At 39.0% G+C, this 20,860-nt stretch overlaps 1 protein-coding gene across 8 annotated transcripts in view; it reads left to right on the plus strand.

The window, feature by feature from the left end:
• The window catches only part of ARHGEF9 (Cdc42 guanine nucleotide exchange factor 9), a 208,458-nt gene that overhangs the window by 139,376 nt on the left and 48,222 nt on the right, over positions 1-20,860 (plus strand). For all 8 annotated transcript variants that reach the window (XM_055338832.1, XM_055338827.1, XM_055338831.1 and 5 more), the window contains 2 exons: positions 8,782-9,014; positions 14,664-14,793. In XM_055338832.1, the coding sequence (XP_055194807.1) occupies positions 8,782-9,014; positions 14,664-14,793 (363 nt within the window). The remainder of the gene's footprint in view (positions 1-8,781; positions 9,015-14,663; positions 14,794-20,860) is intronic.

Genomic DNA, 20,860 nt, shown 5'->3' on the forward strand with positions numbered 1-20,860 from the left:
AATAGACTAGATGTATGTAACTTATAGCAATATGTATTGATATCATAAACAATAATTATTGGGAAAGTAGAATATAGAATAGTGGTTCTCTGCCTTGTGCATGATAGTGTGTTTAACAGCATTCATGTACTCTACCCACTGAAGGCCTGTAGTACCCCAACACCACTGAATTGTGACAACCAAAAATGTCTCCAGACAATATCAAATGTCCCCTGGGGGACAAAAAGTACCATTGATCTGTTGAAATGATCACATGCTTTTTTACCCCTTAATCTATTAAAGCTGAAAATTTGCATTAATTTTTTTATGTTAAATGAGCATTATATTGCTGGAATAAAGCCTACCTAATCATGGTACATTATCATTTTTTTTACATGTTATTTTGCCTTTTTAAAAAATTTGATGGTTTACCCTTTTCTTATTCAGTTCTACAATGTCATTTTTCTCAGCTTTGTTTAGGTGTAATTTACATACAGTAAGATTGACCAATTTTTAGTTTATAATTTGATGAATTTTAACAAATGTATATAGTTGTATAACTACCATATAATCAAGATACATAATATTTCTATCATTTCAATAGGCTTTCTTATTCTCCCTCTGAAGCCGATCCCTGCTTTCACTCCTGGCCCTTGCTAAATACTGAGGGCCATAATAATTTTACCATAATTTTACTTTTTCTGCAGTGTCATATAAATGGAATAATATAGTAATAGTCTTTGTATTTAGCTTCTTTTACTTAACAGAATGCCTTTGATATCATCCATGGTGTTCTATGTATCAGTAGTTGGTTCTTTTTTATTACTTAGTAATATTCCATTTTATGAATATATCACCCATTCACTAGTGCATTCCAAGATATCTGGGTTGTTTACTAGGTTGTTTGCATCTGGGGTATTACTACATGGTAATAGTTTCATGGTAGTTTGTTTGTTTCTTTGTTTTTGTTTTTGTTTTTTGCCATTCTAATAGGTATGTAGTGGTATTTCCTTGTAATTTTAATTTGTATTTCCCTAATGGCCAATAATGTTGAGCATTTTTTCATGTACTTAATTCCCATCTGTATAAAATCTTTGGTGAAATATCTGTTCATGTCTTTTTTCCACTTCTAAGTAGGTTGTTTATTTTCTTATTGTTCAGTTTTGAGAAATTTTTAATTTGTCATTCCTAAGTTATTGGTCAGATATGTGATTTGCAAAGATTTTTCTCCCAGTTTGTGGCTTAGCCTTTAATTTTCTTAACACTGTTTTGAATAGCATAAACTTTTAATTTTGTTAAAATTCAATTTATCATTTTTTTCTTTAATGGTTCATGTGTTTTGGGTCTTATTTAAGAAAATTTTGCCTAACCCAAGGTCACCAGATTTTATCCTGTTTTCTTATAGAAATTGTGTAGTTTTGTTTACTATATAGGTCTATGATTTTATTTTCAGGTAAATTTGGCTCTTATTTTGTACCATATATAAAAATTACTTTATTTGTTAATTTGTTTTCAGACGTATATCTAGTTGTTCCAGCACCACTTATGAAAAAACTTAGCTCCTACATTGAATTACTTGGACACGTTGATCAAAAGTCAATCATATATGTGGGTGTTTATTTTTAGGGACATTATTGTGTTCCAGTGACATATGTGGGTATTCATATTCAAATACCATACTGTTATTTCTTGTTGCTATTTTTTATTGAGATATAATTGACATATAACATTAGTTTCAGGTGTACAACATAATGATTTGATATTTGCATATATTGCAAAATGATTACGAAAAATATGATCACAATAAGGCCAGCTAGCATCTATCACCATACATAGGTAAAAAAAAATTTTTTTCTCATGTTGCCTTGATTAATGTAGCTTCATAGCAAGTCTTGAAAGCAGGTAGTTTAAGTGCTCCAAATTCATTCTAATTCAAAATAATTTTGGCTATTATACGTGATTTGTATTTCTATAGAAATTCATCCCATCAAAGGTTGTAATATTTTCTCTTCTTTTTTTTTTTTTAAGTAGGCTCCACATTGTGGAGCCTGATGTGGGACTTGAACACATGAGCCTGAGATCGAGATCTGAGCTGAGGTCAAGAGTCAGACACTTAACCGACTGAGCCACCTAGGCACCTTGTTCTCTTATCTTTATTGTAACTATAGGAGATGATGGATGTTATCCTATTACAGAGTCATTTCACAACATATATAAATCAAACCATCATGGTGTATACCTTAAACTATTACAGTGATGTATGTCCATTTTTTTCTCAGTAAAACTGGGGTGGGGGGAATCAGCTTGTTAAGTTCTACCAAAAAACAAACAAGGAAAAAAAAACAAAAAAACACTGCTGCCATTTTGATTAGGATAGAATTAAATCTGTAGACCAATTTTGGGAAAATTTATAGACTTTCAGCTCTATGACCAAATATCTAAGTTTTCTACAATTTCTTCTAGCATTATTTCTAGTCTTCATTGTATAAATATTGCCGTTATTTTTAAAAAATTATTTCTAGGTGGGTTTTTTTGCTGCTACTATAAATGTATTTTTATTTCAATTTCCTATAGTTTGTTGCTGTGATAGCTAAATACAATTGATTCTTGTGTATTGATGTTGAATCCTGACACATTACTGAATTTAATAATTGGTTATAATATTTTTTGTAGATTCCTTAGGATTCTATATACTTATAATCATATGTTATTTCTGAACAGTTTATTTCTCCACTTTGCTTGTTTTTTTTAATTTTTAAGAATCGTTGACACACAATGCTACATTAGTTTTTATTTCTTCATATACAATCTATATGCCTTCTCTTTCCTTTTCATGTCTTATTGCACTAGTCAAATGGTAAAAAGCAAGCATCTTTTGTTCTGTACTTGATCTTAGGGGCAAGCATTCCATATTTCAGCCTTGAGAATGATATTAGCTTTAGGATTTTCATAGTTGGCCCTTATCATATTGGGAACATTTCTTTCTAATCATAATTTACTGGTGGTTTTTTATCATATATGATTTTTTTCAAATGCTTGTGTATCTACTGAAATGATTATATGACTTTTCATTTTAATATTTTTTTAATAATAAATTTATTTTTTATTGGTGTTCAATTTGCCAACATACAGAATAACACCCAGTGCTCATCCCGTCAAGTGCCCCCCTCAGTGCCCGTCACCCATTCACCCCCACCCCCCGCCCTCCTCCCTCCCACCACCTCTAGTTCATTTCCCAGAGTTAGGAGTCTTTATGTTCTGTCTCCCTTTCTGATATTTCCTACCCATTTCTAATATGTTAATGGACAGCAACATGCAGTAGAATGAAACTGGACTACTTTCTCACACCGTACACTAAAGTTAATTCAAAATGGATGAAAGGCCTAAATGTGAGAAAGGAAACAATCAGGCAGCAACCTCTGTCATTGGCCAAAGCAACTTGTTACTATACTCATCTCTGGAGGCAAGGGTACCAAGGCAAAAATGAACTCTTGAAACCTTATCAAGATAAAAATCTTCTGAACAGTGAATGAAACAATCAACAAAACTAAAAGGCAACCTTTGGAATAGGAGAAGATATTTGTAAATAACAGATCTGATATGAAAGATCTTATCTATAAAGAACTTATAAAAATCTATAAAGAACTAGAAAGAACTTATCAAACTCAATACCTAAAAAAATTAATCCAGTTAAAAATTGGCAGATGACATTAATAGACATTTTTCCAAAGAATACATACAGGGATCCCTGGGTGGCGCAGCGGTTTGGTGCCTGCCTTTGGCCCAGGGCGCGATCCTGGAGACCCGTGATCGAATCCCACATCGGGCTCCCGGTGCATGGAGCCTGCTTCTCCCTCTGCCTGTGTCTCTGCCTCTCTCTCTCTCTCTCTCTCTCTCTCTCTCTCTGTGATTATCATAAATAAATAAAAATTAAAAAGAAAACAAAGAATACATACAGATGGCTAGCAGATAAGAGATGTTCATCATCTCCCATCATCAGGGAGGTATAAATCAAAACTACGAGATATCACCTTACACCTTCCAGAATAGCTAAAAGTAAACATAAGATACAACAGATGTTATCAAGGGTGTAGAAACAGGGAAACTTATACTGTTGGTGGGAATGCAAACTGGTGTAGCCACTCTGGAAAACAGTATGGAAATTCCTCAAAATGTTAAAAATAGAACTACCCCAGGATCCAGCAGTTGTACTACTAGGTATTTTCCCAAAGTTTACATTAATACTAATTAAGATAGATACATGTCCCTGATGTTTATAGCAGCATTATCACTACTAGCCAAATTATGGAAAGAGCCTAAATATCCATTGACTGATGAATGGATAAATAAGTGAGATGATGATAGATAGATAGATGATAGATGATAGATAGATAGATAGATAGATAGATAGATAGATAGGTAACTCAGCCATAAGAAAGAATGAAATCTTGCCATTTGCAATGACATGGATGGAGCTAGAGAGTATTATTCTATGTGAAATAATTAGTCAGATAAAGACAAATACCATATGATTTCACCTATATGTGGAATTTAAGGAACAAAACAGATGAACAGAGAGGGGAAAAGAGAGAGGCAAAATATAAAGTTGATTCTTTTAACTATAGAGGACAAACTGAGGGTTGGTGGAGGAGAAGTGGGTGATGGAATGTGTTAAGTGGGTGATGGGTATTAAGGAGGGCACTTGTGATGAGCACTGGGTGTTGTATTTAAGTGATGAATTCCTGAGTCCTATTCATGAAGCTAATATTACACAGTATGTTAACTAACTGGAATTTAAATAAAAGCTTGGAAGAAAAAAAAACTTAGAATTTCTTAAAAAAAAAGATAGAAAGTTATTCAAGCTCAAGTGAGGACAGCAGCCCAGAATACACAGTCTTAATATGGAAGAAAGTGCTCCAGAAAAGGAGTATTTAATACAGGGGTATATATAGCTTTTTGTTACATTAAGTCACAAATCATCATGATGAAGGACATTTCAGAAGGTTACAAATGTTATCTTATGCTTTTAGTATATGCAAGGTTGCAGGTTTCAGAGCTATGGAAATGGAACTAAGAAAATTTTTACTCTTATCTTTAGTTTGAAATGTTTCTTTTTTGTTATTTGCTACAAAGTAGATGTACAGTCTGTGCTCAGCACAGATATAGAGCCCACACTTTGAAGTTTGGTGAAGTCATTCTGACCATGATAAAAGTATAGCTTCCCTGGGAGCCCAGGAGCAAGATCCACAAACATTGAAAATTGAACATTTCCTTTATAACTAGACAAGAAAGAACAAACAAAATCCAAAACCAGCAGAAGTAAGGAAATAATAAAGATGAAAGCAGAAATAGATGGTATAGAAACTAAAAAAAAATCAGTAGAACAGATCAGTGAAACCAGGAGCTAGTTCTTTGAAAAGATCAACAAAATTGATAAACCTTTAGCCAGATGAGACAGAGAGAGAGAAGGGAGAAAGAGAGAACTACAGGTCAATCAATATTCCTGATGAACATGGGGCGCCTGGGTGACTCAGTGGTTGAGCATCTGCCCTCGGCCCAGGGTGTGATCCTGGAGTCCTGGGATGGGGTCCTGTCTTGGGCTCCCCGCGTGAAGCCTGCTTTTCTCTCTGCCTGTGTCTCTGCCTCTCTCTCTATGTGTCTCTCATGAATAAATAAGTAAAATATTTTAAAAATATATTCCGGATGAACATACATGCAAAAATACTCAACAAAATATCAGCAAAGCAAATCCAACAATGTTTTAGAAATCATTTACCACAATCAAGTCGGATTTATTCCCAGAAAGCAAGGGTGGTTCTATATTCAAAAATCAGTCAACATCATATATCACATCAGTAATACAAAGGATCAATAAGACATATGATCATTTCAATAGATGCAGAAAAAGTGTTTGACGAAGTACAACATCTAGTCATGATAAAAGCCTTCAACAAAGTAGGTTTAGAGGAAATATATTTCAGCATAATAGAAGCCACATTTGAAAAACCCACAGTCAACATCATACTCACTGGGAAGAAACTGAGAGCTTTCTTCCTAAGGTCAGTAACAAAATAAAGATGTGCTCTTTCACACTTTTATTCAACATATTACTGATTCCCTAGCTACAGCAGTTAAACAACAAAAAGAAATAAAAGGCTTCCAAATAGATAAGGAAGAAGTTAAACTTTCCCTATTTTTAGATAACATGATACTCTATATAGAAAACCTGAAAGACTCCACCAAATACCTGCTAGAACTTATAAATGAATTCAGTGAAGTTGCAAAATGTAAAATCAATGTGCAGAAATCTGTTATTATTTTTATATACTAATAATGAAGAGGCAGAAAGAGAAATTTTAAAAAATCCTATTTATAATTGTACCAAAATTAGATAGCTAGGAGTAAACCTAACCAAAGAGGTGAAAGACCTATACTTTCAAAACTATAAAACACCAATGAAAGAAATTGAAGATGACACAAGGAAATGCAAAAACATTCCATGCTCATGGGTTGGAAGAATGACTATTGTTAAAATGTCTCTACTACCCAAAGCAATCTACATATTTAATGCAATCCATATGAAAATCCAATAGCATTTTTCTTTCAACTAGAAAAAAAAACCTGAAATACATATGGAACCACAAAAGACCTCAAATAGCTAAAACAATTTTGAACAAACAAAGCAAAGCTGGAGCTATCACAATTCCAGACTACACATTATACTACAACATGATAGTAATCAAAATAGTGTGGCACTATCACAAACATAGACACATTGATCAATGGAACAGACTAGAAAACCCAGAAATAAGCCCATAATGATATGTTCAGTTAACCTTTGACAAAGCAGGAAAGAATATCTAATGGGAAAAAGTCTCTTAAACAAATGGTTTTGGGAAAACTGGTCAACTACATGCAAAACTATGAAACTAGACCACTTCCTACACCATAGACACAAAAAACAAATTAAAAATGGATTAAGGGCGGGGGGTGGGGGTGACTGGGTGGCGGGCACTGAGGGGGGCACTTGACGGGATGAGCACTGGGTGTTATTCTGTATGTTGGCAAAATGAACACCAATAAAAAATAAATTTATTATTTTTTAAAAAAGGACCTAACTGTGTAACAGGAATCCATCAAAGTCCTAGAGGATAACACAGGCAGTAATGTCCCCAACATCAGCCATAGTAACATTTTTCTAAGTATGTCCCCTGAGGCAAGGGAAACAAAGCAAAAATAAACTATTGGGACTATATCAAAATAAAAAGCTTCTGCACAGCTAAGGAAACAGTCAACAAAATAAAAGGCAACCTACTGAATGGAAGAAGATATTTGCAAATGACATATCTGATAAAGGGTTAATGTCCAAATTATATAAAAAACTGATACAACTCATCACCTCAAAAACCAAATAATTCAATTTAAAAATGGGCAGAATACATGAACAGATATTTCTGCAGAGAAGACATACAGATGGCCAACAGACAAATGAGAGGATGCTCAACATCACTTATCCTCAGGGAAATGTAAATCATAACTACAACGAGATACCATCTCACTTCTGTCAGAATGGCTAAAATAACACAAGAAACAACAGGTGCTGGCTAGGATGCTGAGAAAAAGTAACCCTCTTGCACTTTTGGTGGGAATGTGAACTGGTGCAGCTACTGTGGAAGCAGTATGGAGGTTCCTCAAAAATTTAAAATTGAACTACCCTATGATCCAGTAATCACACTACCAGGTATTTGCCCAGAAATTCTAAAAACATTAATTCAAAAGGATACATGCACCCCCTACATTTATAGTAGCATTATTTACAATAGCCAAGATATGGAAGCATCCCAAATGTCCATCAGTAGATGAATGGATATGGGACACCTGGGTGGCTCAGCGGTTAAGCGTCTGCCTTCAGCTCAGGATGTAATCCTGGAGTCCCAGGATCGAGTTTCCACATCAGGATCCCTGTATGGAGCCTGCTTCTCCCTCTGCCTATGTCTCTGCCTCTCTCTCTCTGTGTGTCTCTCAGGAATAAATAAATAAAATCTTAAAAAAAATAGATGAATGAATAGAGAATATGTGGTGTATAATACACGCAGATACACAGACACACACTGGAATATTATTTATCTGTAAAAATAATGAAATTTTGTCACTTACAAAACATGGATAGAGATGGAGGATACAATGCTAAGCAAAATACAATATTTCACTCATATATGAAATTTAAGAAACAAAACAAATGAGCAATAGTAAAAAATAAAGGAGAGAGATAAACTAAAAAACAGACTCTTACCTATAGAGAACAAATTGATGGTTACCAAAGGAGAGAGGTGGGTGGGTGAATTGGTTGAAATAGGTGTGGGGATTAGGAAGTACACTTGTGATGAGCACTGGGTCATCAACTGGAATTGTTGAATCGCTATACTGTACACCTGAAACTAATATAATGCTATATATTAACCAACTGGAATTAAAATAAAAACTTAAAAAAATAAAAATAAAATCCAATGCCAAAGTTTTATTACTGTAGTGTCTTCACTTTTGTCAAGAGCAGTGTTCTGTCATGACTCTTCTTTTATGGAATTTCATTACAATTCCTACGTATTTTTTCTATACAAATGTTTAAAGTTTGTCTACTTCCCAAATAATTCCTCTGTTTTATTATTAAACTATGAATCGATTTAGGAAAATTGACATTGTTTCCCATATTAGGAGAGGATCTGTTTTTTTCATTTCTCCAAAACTTCTTTTGGAATTCTCAGTAGACTTTTTTTTTTCTCTCCATTTTTCCTGTGCTCATAGCAAGATGGATTCTGGATATACTCTGAGTATTGTAACAACCACCTGGATGCCTGCATGGAACTCTCCAAACTTATGAAGGACAGCCGCTACCAGCACTTCTTTGAGGCCTGTCGCCTCTTGCAGCAAATGATTGACATTGCTATCGATGGTTTCCTTTTGACTCCAGTACAGAAGATCTGCAAATATCCCTTACAACTGGCTGAACTCCTCAAGTATACTGCCCAGGACCATAGGTAAAAGATAGAGGGAAACAGGAGTTAGAACCTCATCTACATGTTGGTCTTTATTAAAGATACATGTCCTTTAGCCTTTTCTGAGCCTCTGTTAACTTATCTGCACAATGGGATGGTGATATATTTTTGATTACCTCACAGGGTTATTGTGTGTATAAAGCAAAGGAATGCTTGTGAGAGTTTCTTATAAAGCTGGGAATCACTATGCACAAAAAGTCACTATGCAACATCATTACTGCAAAACTTACACCCTGCCTTCAGGGAGCTTAACTGGGTTCTTAGTTCTGAGTTTAGCTAAGTGAAACAATCCAGATGGAGTAATTTTTCAGCTGTCTATTCTGCACTGTTCGATAGATTCAATATCCTAATAACAGCCTACATAACTTGTATTTACTTTAGACTTTTTCTGCAAGGCTATAGCCCTGTTATTCTTCAGTCTTCTCCACCCTCCTCTGCATCATCCCAAATGTACCTTCCCTTTATACTCAAAGCATGACTAGGGAATAAACAGACTTGAAACTTCTCCTCGAATTTTTTTAAATTGTTCAGTGTTTTAACGAAAACCAACCCAAAAATGGTCAAGAAGGTTATCTCTCTCTGAATGGAAATGATCTACCAGGAAATGAGCCTACCAGTAAGGCATATGCTGAGAATCATCTCCAACAATAAGTGAACCACCTCCCACTCTTTCACATGCTTTACTTTATGAGCTAGAACCCTCATCATTTTTATTTATTTTTTTATTTTTTTTAATTTTTTTTTATTTATTTATGATAGTCACACAGTGAGAGAGAGAGGCAGAGACACAGGCAGAGGGAGAAGCAGGCTCCATGCACCGGGAGCCCGACGTGGGACTCGATCCCGGGTCCCCAGGATCGCGCCCTGGGCCAAAGGCAAGCGCCAAACCGCTGCGCCACCCAGGGATCCCTATTTTTATTTTTTAAAAGATTTTTATTTATTCGTGAGAGACACAGAGAGTTCTGCCTCTATTTCCCTCATCATTTTTATAGCCTTCTTTAATTAGTATTAAATCCCTGATCTTAGACTTACTAGTTCAGCTCTCTTCCTGACTGAACCTTCCAAGAAGAAAGAAGACCTTTGTCCAGTTTCCCTTAAGCTTTCTGCCTAATTCTCATTAGGCCCACTTCCTACTTTCACTTGGCTCCATTGTGTGGTTTCCTCAGAGCTGACTTCCAGACCTAGTTGTGTAAGGCCAATTGTATTAGCCAGTTTGTTTTGTTTATGCTAATCTCAAGGCCAATCCCTGAGTTCATTTTTAAGTTGATGCTGTTTCTTTAGCAAACCATGGTTATGTGCTTCACTAGTTCTAGAGCCTTGGGCAAATTTATGATTTGAATCCAAATGTGGTAGCACTTGATTCTCCTTTTGTGTAATACCACCAGTGATAGCTCTGCCTGCCATGCTGTGTTGGCTATGAGGGAGGCAGGTAGTGAAGGCCCCACAAAAGGGGATTCTGTTCCCTCCTCTCTGAGTCTGGGCAATGCTGGGCATACTCATTGGACATGAAATTTGGAGGCGACTAAATGTTATTTTAGAAGACTTAATACAGGGGCACCTGAGTGGTGATTCAGTGGTGAAGCGTCTGCCTCAGCTCAAGTCATGATCCCAGAACCCTGGGATCGAGCCCTACATCAGGCTCCCTGAGCCTGCTTCTCCCTCTCCCTCTGCCTGCCACTCCCCTTGCTTGTGAACACTCTCTCTCTGCCAAATAAGTAAATAAAATATTTTTTAAAAAGATTTTATTTTTATTTGTTCATGAGAGACACACATAGAGAGAGAGGCAGAGACATAGGTAGAGGGAGAAGCAGGCTCCATGCAGGGAACCTGATGTGGGACTCAATCCTGGGACTTCAGGATCACATCCTGGACTGAAGGCAGGTGTTAAACCACTGAGCCACCCAGGGATCCCTAAATAAAATCTTTTTTTTAAAAGAAGACTTAATACAGACCATTGCTAGAACTGAGCCCCAAATTTTCTAAGGATACAGTTTCTTGTGAGAGCTAATAGGACAATGAAGAACTCCCACTTAAAATAGAATATTTTAAAAACAAAGATGGAAAATATTTATGGCACTTAAAATGGAAAGCCCTTAAAAGAAAGTCTTTGAGTCAGACTTCCTCATTTTATGGCTAGAAAGACTGAGACGCAGAAAGCAAGTCTGTGTGACAAAGCAGGGATGCAAAGTGTGGACAGTGGCCTGTGAACCTAACTTTGTAAAAAGCCATCCAGGGAATTTTCATGCCCAAGAAGGTTTATGAACCATTGTACTAACCAGTCTGTAAGGCCTCTTCCAGTTCTGCCCGCCTATGATGTCATGAGCCTAAATGACCTCCACGGTTATACTTCATGGTGCTAAGTGACCAGAAGTGATCACGATTATACCTAAATCTCAGAGTAGCAACCTTCTGACCAATGGTTTTTAAATCAGGATATCCAAAGAATGGTTCTCAAATTTTTTTATATTACAGCTCATCTCTCACCTACTCCTGAGTATCTATTCATGGAACCTAGCAGGAGGCTCTAAAAATCATACTTGTGGGCTGATTATATTAATAGGTAAATTATATATTATACAATTGCTTTTAAGAGCCCCAGAAAGACCATTTTCAAAGCATAGCCCAAAACTATGTGTTTCTTTTTTTAAAATTTAAATTCAATTTACCAACATATAGTACATTATTACTTTCAGATGTAGTTTTCAATAATTCATCAGTTGTTTATAACACCTAGTGCTAATCCTATCACTATGTGATTTTCTTAAGCTAAAGCAACCCCAGGACTTTATTGGGTTTAGTTGGAGCCAGTAAGATAGGATATCTACCTGTGATTTGCCATCCCTGTGGTCCTTCATGCTGTGATTGGAACTGCTGCCTCAAGGTCTTCTTGTGCTCTGGGTCCCTGGTCCCCTCACTTTCTACCACCTGGGCTCCAGGGACCTGAGAGAGTGGTTCAGGCATTAGCAGGATACATGAATACCTGTCCCCCAGGCCATGGGGCACCTCTTTTGACAGGCCTCAGGGAGCTATATTAAGATGACAGCTCCTGCGATGCATGTCAGAGTAGCTTGGATTTGAAGTCATTTAGAGGTTGCTGTCATTCTGAAGGCTTAGTCAGATAGATGTTCAGACAAGTAAGTATGAAATGCAAGCAGTCAGAGTGGCCTCTAAGGGAGAAGATTAGATGGATGGAGAACAATAAATGGATAATAATACTGCCTTTGCTTACAGAAGGGTGATGTGTCCCCACCCTACCTTCCAACCTTTCTTAAGCTGACAGGAAGGAAGACTCTATCTGAGAAGGAGGGTAGCTGATATATCTGGAACAAGACAGTCTTGGCTCAGTAGATCTTATCAAGGGGCTGGGCTCAGACCCCATCTGAAGGCCTGGGGGCTCTGAACAGGGTTTAGGTGAGACCACAACTATTCACTTCTCTCACCCACCCTTTTTTTTGTATATGTTTTTATTGGAGTTCGATTTGCCAACATATAACATAACACCCAGTGCTCATCCCGTCAAGTGCCCCCCTCAGTGCCCATCACCCAGTCACCCCATCCCCCCTTTCCACTACCCCTTGTTCGTTTCCCAGAGTTAGGGGTCTCCTATTCTGTCACCCTCACTGATATTTCCCACTCATTTTCTCTCCTTTCCCCTTTATTCCCTTTCACTATTTTTTATATTCCCCAAAAGAATGAAGCCATATAATGATTGTCCTTCTTCATTTGACTTACTTCACTCAGCATAATACCCTCCAGTTCCATCCATGTTGAAGCAAATGGTGGGTATTCATTGTTTCTAGTGGCTGAGTAATATTCCATTGTATACATATACCACATCTTCTTTATACATTCATCTTTTGATGGACACCAAGGCTCCTTCCACAGTTTGGCTATTGTGGACATTGCTGCTATAAACATTGAGGTGCAGGTGTCTTGGCTTTTCACTGCATCTAGACAGCAAATTTTAAAGAGACTTAGGAAGCATTAGTCAACCATGAGTTCAACATAAGTCAGAAGTTGGATCCAGAAGAAAAACTTGTAATAGCTAACATTTATTAAGGCTAAGAATAAATAAATAAATCAGAATAAATAAATAAGAGGTTTTTTTAAACAAAGTTGTCTTGAGACAGAATAAAATTGTTAGTGAGCGTCACTGGAGGTGATAAAATTTAGTTATATTTGAAGACTGATCTGGCAAGTGTTTAGAGAACACAAGGAGGCCAACTAAGAGGAGGTGCTACATGGTGTCTGACCTGTCAGTTAGAACTAACTTCCCTGTCCCTATGATTGGTCAACAAAACTATACTTCAATGTATTAGGAAAGAAAAAGACAGTTGCCATGTATCTTTGTTTTTCATCCTTTCTTCTTTCTAATTCATGCTGGGACAGTGACCAATTTACTAACCACTAAGCCTGAAAAGTTCAACTTAGAAAAAGTTCAACTTTTCTAAGGAAAGGTTAGTTAAGAATGAATCATAATTCATTCTCTTGGCCTCTTGGTCTATTGTAGCTCCACTAAATGACTGGGATCTCACTTTCAATCTGCCTTTCACAGGAACCATTTGATTGGAAATCAGATCAGATAAGCAGAAAAAACTGGGCAAGATGGTATAACCTTCAACAAGTAGGGAATCCAAAGTCCCAGGAAACTGCCTAAAATTTGCACTTCCGGGACTAGATGTTTTGAGAGGCAAACTATGTGGTGTCTATACTAGAGAAATGTTTGATTTGTATTGATAATACTACTAACATTTACTATAGGCCAATAGTAAAACAGTTTATGTGGATGATTATACCCTCAACAAACCTCCTATAATTTTCCTCATTTCACATATGAAGGAACTGAGTCATTGAGAGAATCAGTGAGACTTACCCAAGGCCACTAATCAGTTTTGTCACACTTTGGGTTTGAGCCCAAAGAGTGTGGATCCAGAATCTGTTCTTAACCACTGTATTATATCCTATCCCTATATCATACTGGAGATAAGGAGTGGATATTATTTCACAGTGACTTTGGGCAGAGTTCTCTAGAAATAAATGGTAGAAGGCATGGTAAGGCTCTGGACCATGCCATGTAGAAGGTTCCCTTCTTGATTACTGGCTGGTTGTATCAGATTAGACACAAAAATAATGCTATAAAAAAACATAAGGGTCTATTTCCATTTCACATGAAAAAAAGTCTGTAGTTGGGCAGTCTATATCTACTATAGTAGTCCTATGGTCATCAGAGAGTTGGGCTCCTTCCAATTTTCTGTTATCCTATCCCAAGGAGTAGGGACCTTTTTCTTATGGTCCAAGATGGCTGCTAGAACTTCAACCATTACATCTACGTTCCAGGCATCAGGATTGAGTAAGGGCCAAAGAAGCGTATGCTACCTTCCTTAAAGGAGGTTTCTGAAAATCTCTGCTCAAAATTTCTATTTACATGTCACTGTACTAATCACATAGGTATTCCTTAATGTAAAGGAAGATAGGAAATATAATCTTTTACTCCATGTGGTATGGGTTACACCTGAAAATCAGGGCTCTGTTACTATGTAGGAAGAGAAGAATGGATGCTATGGTTGGCATCCAACATATTGTTTTTCTAACATATTGATTCATCCAACTTGTACTTTTGTGTCTTCACAGTGACTACAGATATGTGGCAGCTGCTCTGGCTGTCATGAGAAATGTGACTCAGCAGATCAATGAACGCAAGCGGCGTTTGGAGAATATTGATAAGATTGCCCAGTGGCAGGCATCTGTCCTAGACTGGGAGGTAGGATCCTTACCAACAGGGGTACTGGGAAGTCTGAATAACTTAGCTAGAATATCACATCTTAGTCAAAAATGAAATTGAAAGAGCAGCAGAAAGGATGTAGATTAGAGCCAAGGCAAAACGTTCTACTAATGGGAGGCATTGTGTACTTGAATAGCTTTTTAAGAAGGTTAGAGAAATCTTTGAGGCAACACTTCATTAAAAAAGGTTCATCTCTCTGGATGATGCCAGGAAAAAAATGGATTGACTCAATAGACTTTCAAGCCTCTTTCCACTCCTGGAGTTTTATCACCATTAGATGAACACTTGAATAAGAAATAGTATATACTAATTCACTCCCAGACACAGAATATAAAGTTGGTTCTATGGTGCAGGCCAACCAACATACTTCTTTTTACATTGGTAAGATTACCCTGACACATTTACTAGGTCTACCCAAGCTTGCACACTTGAGGTCAAAGTCATCACTCCTTCCCAATCGAAAGACTAAATTCTGCTTTTTATCATCTGCTTATAAAAATAATTCCTGACAGCCTCCTATTTCATTGGAAACAGCCATGACTTCTCTGAACTAAGAAAGTCTTTAGTGAGTAAAGTCACTAAAGTGTTCCTTTCCTAAGATACTCACTTGCAGAAGATATATACAACCTAACAAATAAATATAGCTATTGCTTCTATAATGCCACTACTCTGTTGAGGTTCTTGGGTTTCTGTTCGATAGAAATAGCTGTGAATTATAAGGCCCCACAGGTATATGTGTTGAGTACACCATTTAGCATTTGTTTCTTGTGCCCACCAAGAGAACCAGGGGTCACAGTATTTCACATTTATCTCTCAGACCCACATAGTGAAATCTGACAGTGTACAGGCTAACATAACCAAGATGAGAAAGGCTGATCATGTTACCAGGGAGAGTGTGGCAACCTTAAGCTTCATAGTCACAGTGTAGAAGTTGAGCCAGTTCTCTATTTCACTTATCTCAACTTAGGTATCGTTCCCTGTGATTGAGAGGTAGTATCTCCCTAATATTTCAAGCAGTTTAGCACATTCTTTTTTTTAATTTTTATTTATTTATGATAGTCACATAGAGAGAGAGAGAGAGAGAGAGAGAGAGAGAGAGAGACAGGCAGAGACATAGGCAGAGGGAGAAGCAGGCTCCATGCACCGGGAGCCCGACGTGGGATTCAATCCCGGGTCTCCAGGATCGCGCCCTGGGCCAAAAGCAGGCGCCAAACTGCTGCTCCACCCAGAGATCCCCAGCACATTCTTTTTTTAAGATTATATTTATTTATTCATGAGAGACACACACAGAGAGAGACAGAGACATAGGCAGAGGGAGAAGCAGGCTCACTTTGGGGGACTGATGCAGGACTCGATCTGGGATCACAACCTGAGCCAAAGGCAGATGCTCAACCCCTGAACCACCTGCGCATCCCAGTTTAGCACATTCTAAAAAGATTAAGCATCATTCTTCTTTTAAAGATTTTATTTATTTATTCATGAGAGACAGAGAGAGAGAGAGAGAGGCAGAGACACAGGCATAGGGAGAAGCAGGCTCCACACAGGGAGCCCAATGTGGGATTTGATCCTGGGTCCCCAGGATCAAGCCCTGGGCCAAGGCGGCACTAAACCGCTGAGCCACCTGGGATGCCCAGCACCATTCTTGCAAACAGCTATTTTACCAAAATCTAGAAAAAAATCATCTTTCCTTGTTTCTACTACTTCTGATCTTTCTTAATGTAAAAATGACTGGAAAAGACCAAAATTCTGAGTTTTTGCTATACTTTTTAGTCTTAATTGAAGGATAATGTCCCCATAAGAAAACAGCAGTGATTGTTTGAGATGAAGAGAGAAGAATGCATCTATATTAAGAGATTCTGTTGCTCATAAGAGGAAACCAACACTGGCCCAAACTTATTAGGGAATCATGGTTCCTCCTTCCCTTGTGTCTGGCTTACTTTGTCCAGTTGCCTGATCAGAAGCAGAAGGCTGGACCAAATCACCTCTAGCAAGCCCATCAACTCTAAGGCACTCTGAAATTGTGGCTGATTAGCAGGCCCCTTTCTCTCTACCCCTGCAGGGTTCTCTGTAAAAGGAGGTACCCAGCAGTAGTTGTCTTCATATTCCCTGGAACATCTTTCCTCTTCTCAATGCCTAGATCTTCTAATTCCTCTATATCCTCTGGGCTTCCAGTCATTGAAGCTGGAGCCATAGAGGACCAACATTTTTGAAATTCCTTGGCCTATCCAGGGAGTCTCATTAATACCAAACTCGAAAGCACTGAACTATGATTTAAAGACTCAGCACCTAAAACGGAATTTCAGGTGTGTTTCTCTGGACATGGGGAGGTAGGAAACAAAAAGGCAATTTTGAGCCAGGATTGATGGGAGAACAGTTACTCTCTGCCTCCTTTGTTAGCATGATTGATTGGTCTTCTAATCTCAACCAAGCCCATATGTACAACCCTGACACCTTGCTGCTTGGTGAAGCCCTTCTTTGTCTAGTTTGGTAAGAAGAAAAATTCCTCATGGTTCCCTTTTCAGACTCTGGGGTCACTGTGGAACTTACTAGCTCTAGAAGAGTTGTCTTCTTGGAAGCTTTTCTCCAGCAAATCCTGATGGGTACATTTCAGAGTACAGACCTAAAGTGTCATGTTTGTCATATCTAGTCTTCAAGACTTCTAGAATGTCAGTCACCAGGGCTTTTAAGGGACTACCCTTCCCATCAACAATTCTGGCCATGGTCATGCAAATGTGCATGTATACACCTGCGTGCACGTGTGCGCACGTACACACACACATACTCGTTATAACGATAGTGAAAGTCTGAGAAGTTTATTCCTTACCAAGACCATGAAGCTCAAATTTTAATCTGATTTCCAGGTTCTCTCTGTGGTATTCTTTTCACTGCTGCACAACATCTTCTTTAAACCTTCTGCTTCCCACAGCCCATTTTCTTTTCTTTGTGATACTACAGGGACTTGTTTTGGCAGTAAAGGCAGTAAAGTCCATATCTAAGCAAGGCAGCAAGACTTCCTTTGGGGGAGTATCCAAATCCTAGTATGACTAGAGGTTGTTGAATGCTAGAGGACCACCCCCCAGAAGGCAATAGGATATGTCCACTCCATGGCTTGCTAGCTATTGACATAAGTGGCCAAACCTTACTGGTTCCCTGGTATAGGTTCTCTGTATGTTCTACCTGTCCAAGCAGTTGCACAAGCAGAGAGAGGTCCTGCCAGCTTGCTGAGGGCTGCTTTGGACAAGCCTTGCAAATCAAGAAAAATGATTTCTTTCCCTCCCCTAGATGTTTGAACAAATACAGTGGTTTTCAAAGCATCTACATAATAATTTAAGCTTAATTTGTCAAACTAAAAAGAAGAGTCATAGGGGAAATCTTCAGAGCTTAATCTCCTTTGAAGAGGAATTGTGAAAGACGGTTGAGGGTTGATAGCATACAGGTAATTGGTACCTACTCAATAATTCAGAACATCTTGCTAGAGATTAGGAAGCCTTGTATTATATTCAGACCTGACCCTGCCTCAATTAATTCCATAAATATTCCGGGATTTTTTTTTCAACTCCAGTTATCATCCCTGTTCCCTGCCCCCCTATGAGGACTGGACTTCATGAAGTACCTCCTCTGTCCTACCACCTAGGATTCCTAAAAAAATACATGGATGAGTGAAAGTATCACCCACACCTCTAAGTAATAATCAGTACATTAGAGCATCTTAGGGGAACAATAGGGAGAAGAGCCTGTTCCCATGGACTATAATTTCAGGGAAATTTACATTTCTAATTTCTCTGATGCTGATGTTTGATTGAGCTGTCACATTGCTGCCCTTCACACTCATTAGATCCACTTGAAAGAAAGGGATAAGGACTATATTCCTGGCAGCTTCCTTTTAACCTTTTTTTCCCTTGGAGATTTTTATCAGGAGCCCAAATTTGCTGCTCATGTTTAAGAATTTGACTATATATGATTGTGGTGGTACCCCTCCCATAACAGCCTGCTTGTGTAATACCCAAAAACCTGCAAAAACATCTATTTAAGAGCTAAAGTACCTTCCCTTCCCTTCCCTTCCCTTCCCTTCTTCCCCTTCCCTTTCCCCTTCCCCTTCCTCTATTCCTTCCCTTCTTGGTGGAGTTATGTGTGCCAAGTACTTAAAATAAGAATGTTCCTGACTGGTACAGTGGTTATAACTTTAAAAGTAATCCTAAAAGCAAATCATCTTAGCCAAGTTTCTTTGGCATTGGCCTGTTTTTATGGCTTTTATTCACTTTATACATATTCAAAATGGACTGTGGCACATATTTCTGTCCTGCCTCAGGGTGGGACATGGCAGACTGGTACCATTCTCAGCTTCCCATGCGTCTAACAGGAAAGCCCACACAAATTCCTCACCCTGAGAGCTTGCTCTCCCAGAAGTTCTGTGTTAGTATGTGGGCCCCGCAGAAATGAATGGTTACTCAAGTTCCAAGGTACCCCTGAAATGGAGTCTGAAATCACAGTAGTATCTCTGAGCTTTATTTTTGAGGTTATATTATTAAAAAAATATTTCTACTGAGCTCCCCTTTTCCTTCTCACCCCATAGACTGCAAAAAGTGGTATTCTCAAGAATGCCATTTCCAGCTACTCCTCTCTTTGGCCCATTGCCATGTCTAGGCTGTTGTGATTATTTCTAGGAAGATGCAGGGAACTCCATCTCTAATCTTGACTTGAAACTTTTGGGTACAAGGCTGAGATATTAACATGGAGTATCAGGGCTAGGACCTTGGAGATCATCCTCATATACCACATTTAACATCTGGAAAAACTGGAAAAGTTTGGTAGAGGCAAGATGGTGGAAGCGTAGGGTCCCAAGTCACCTGTTCCCACCAACTTACCTAGATAACTTTCAAATCATCCTGAAAACCTATGAATTCGGTCTGAGATTTAAAGAGAGAACAGCTGGCATGCTACAGTGAGAAGAGTTTGCGCTTCTATCAAGGTAGGAAGATGGAAAAAAAATAAAGAAATAAAAAATCATCCAAGGGGGAGGGGCCCCCGTGAGGATCCGGGCTAAGGCTGGGGGCAAGTGCCCCCAGGACAGGAAAGCCCAGGCCTGGAGAAGCAGGAGCTTTACCAATCTTCCCGGATGGAAAGGCACCTGCAGGGAGCTCAGGCAGGATCCCAGGAGAGGCAGGGATGCCCTCAGGCTCCCAGGGGCACTAACAGTGGAACTGTGCCCCAGGGGAGAGCATGCCACACAGTGCGGGCCTAGCTCCCTAAAGGGCTGTAGCCCACGCCCGGCAGGGCCCGGGAGCAGCTCAGGTGGCAGCTCAGGCGGCGGCTACATGGAGGGGGCTGCCGGCCCCCCAGAGGACGATTACAGTGGTGCAGGCCCCAGAGCCCAGGGTGCCAAGGACACAACCCAGGATCCGGCACTCCCCCCGGGACAGGCAGAGAGCAGGAGGACACAGGACAGCAAGGGTGCTCCTGCTTCTGGGTAGCCCCTACCTATGCAGATCGGCACTCCCCGCCCCCCGGAGCATCCAGGCCCCTGCAGACTGACAGCTCTGGTAGTTGCTATGGGAGCTGACTCCAGAGTTGGAGAGCTGGCCGCCACCACTGTTGTTCCTCCTAGTGTCACCTTGTACCTGGGACTGAGCAGGGGACTCACAGGAAAAACAGCTCCCACTGAGCCCTGCCCCTGGCAGGGGGCTGGGCAGCTCCCCCAGGTACACACACCTGAGAATCAACACAGCAGGCCCCACCCTCAGAGCACCAGCTAGAAGGACAGGATAAAAACAAGTTATTGACCAAGCAGCGCTGGAAAAGTTCCAGGGGAAATCAAGGGATTTACAGTATATACAATCAGAGGATACCCCCCTTGTTTCTTGTTTTCTATTTGTTCCCCCCTTTTCTTCTTTTTTCCCCTTTTTTCTTTTTCTCCTTTTTCCAGTACAACTTGTTTTTCACCACTCTACACTAAGCAAAATGACTAGAAGGAAACACCACAAAAGAAAGAATCAGAAACAGTACTGTCTCCTACAGAGTTACAAAATTTGGATTTCACTTCCATGTC

This window comes from Nyctereutes procyonoides, unplaced genomic scaffold (genome assembly GCF_905146905.1).
Source record: "Nyctereutes procyonoides isolate TBG_1078 unplaced genomic scaffold, NYPRO_anot_genome, whole genome shotgun sequence".
Lineage (NCBI taxonomy): Eukaryota > Metazoa > Chordata > Mammalia > Carnivora > Canidae > Nyctereutes > Nyctereutes procyonoides.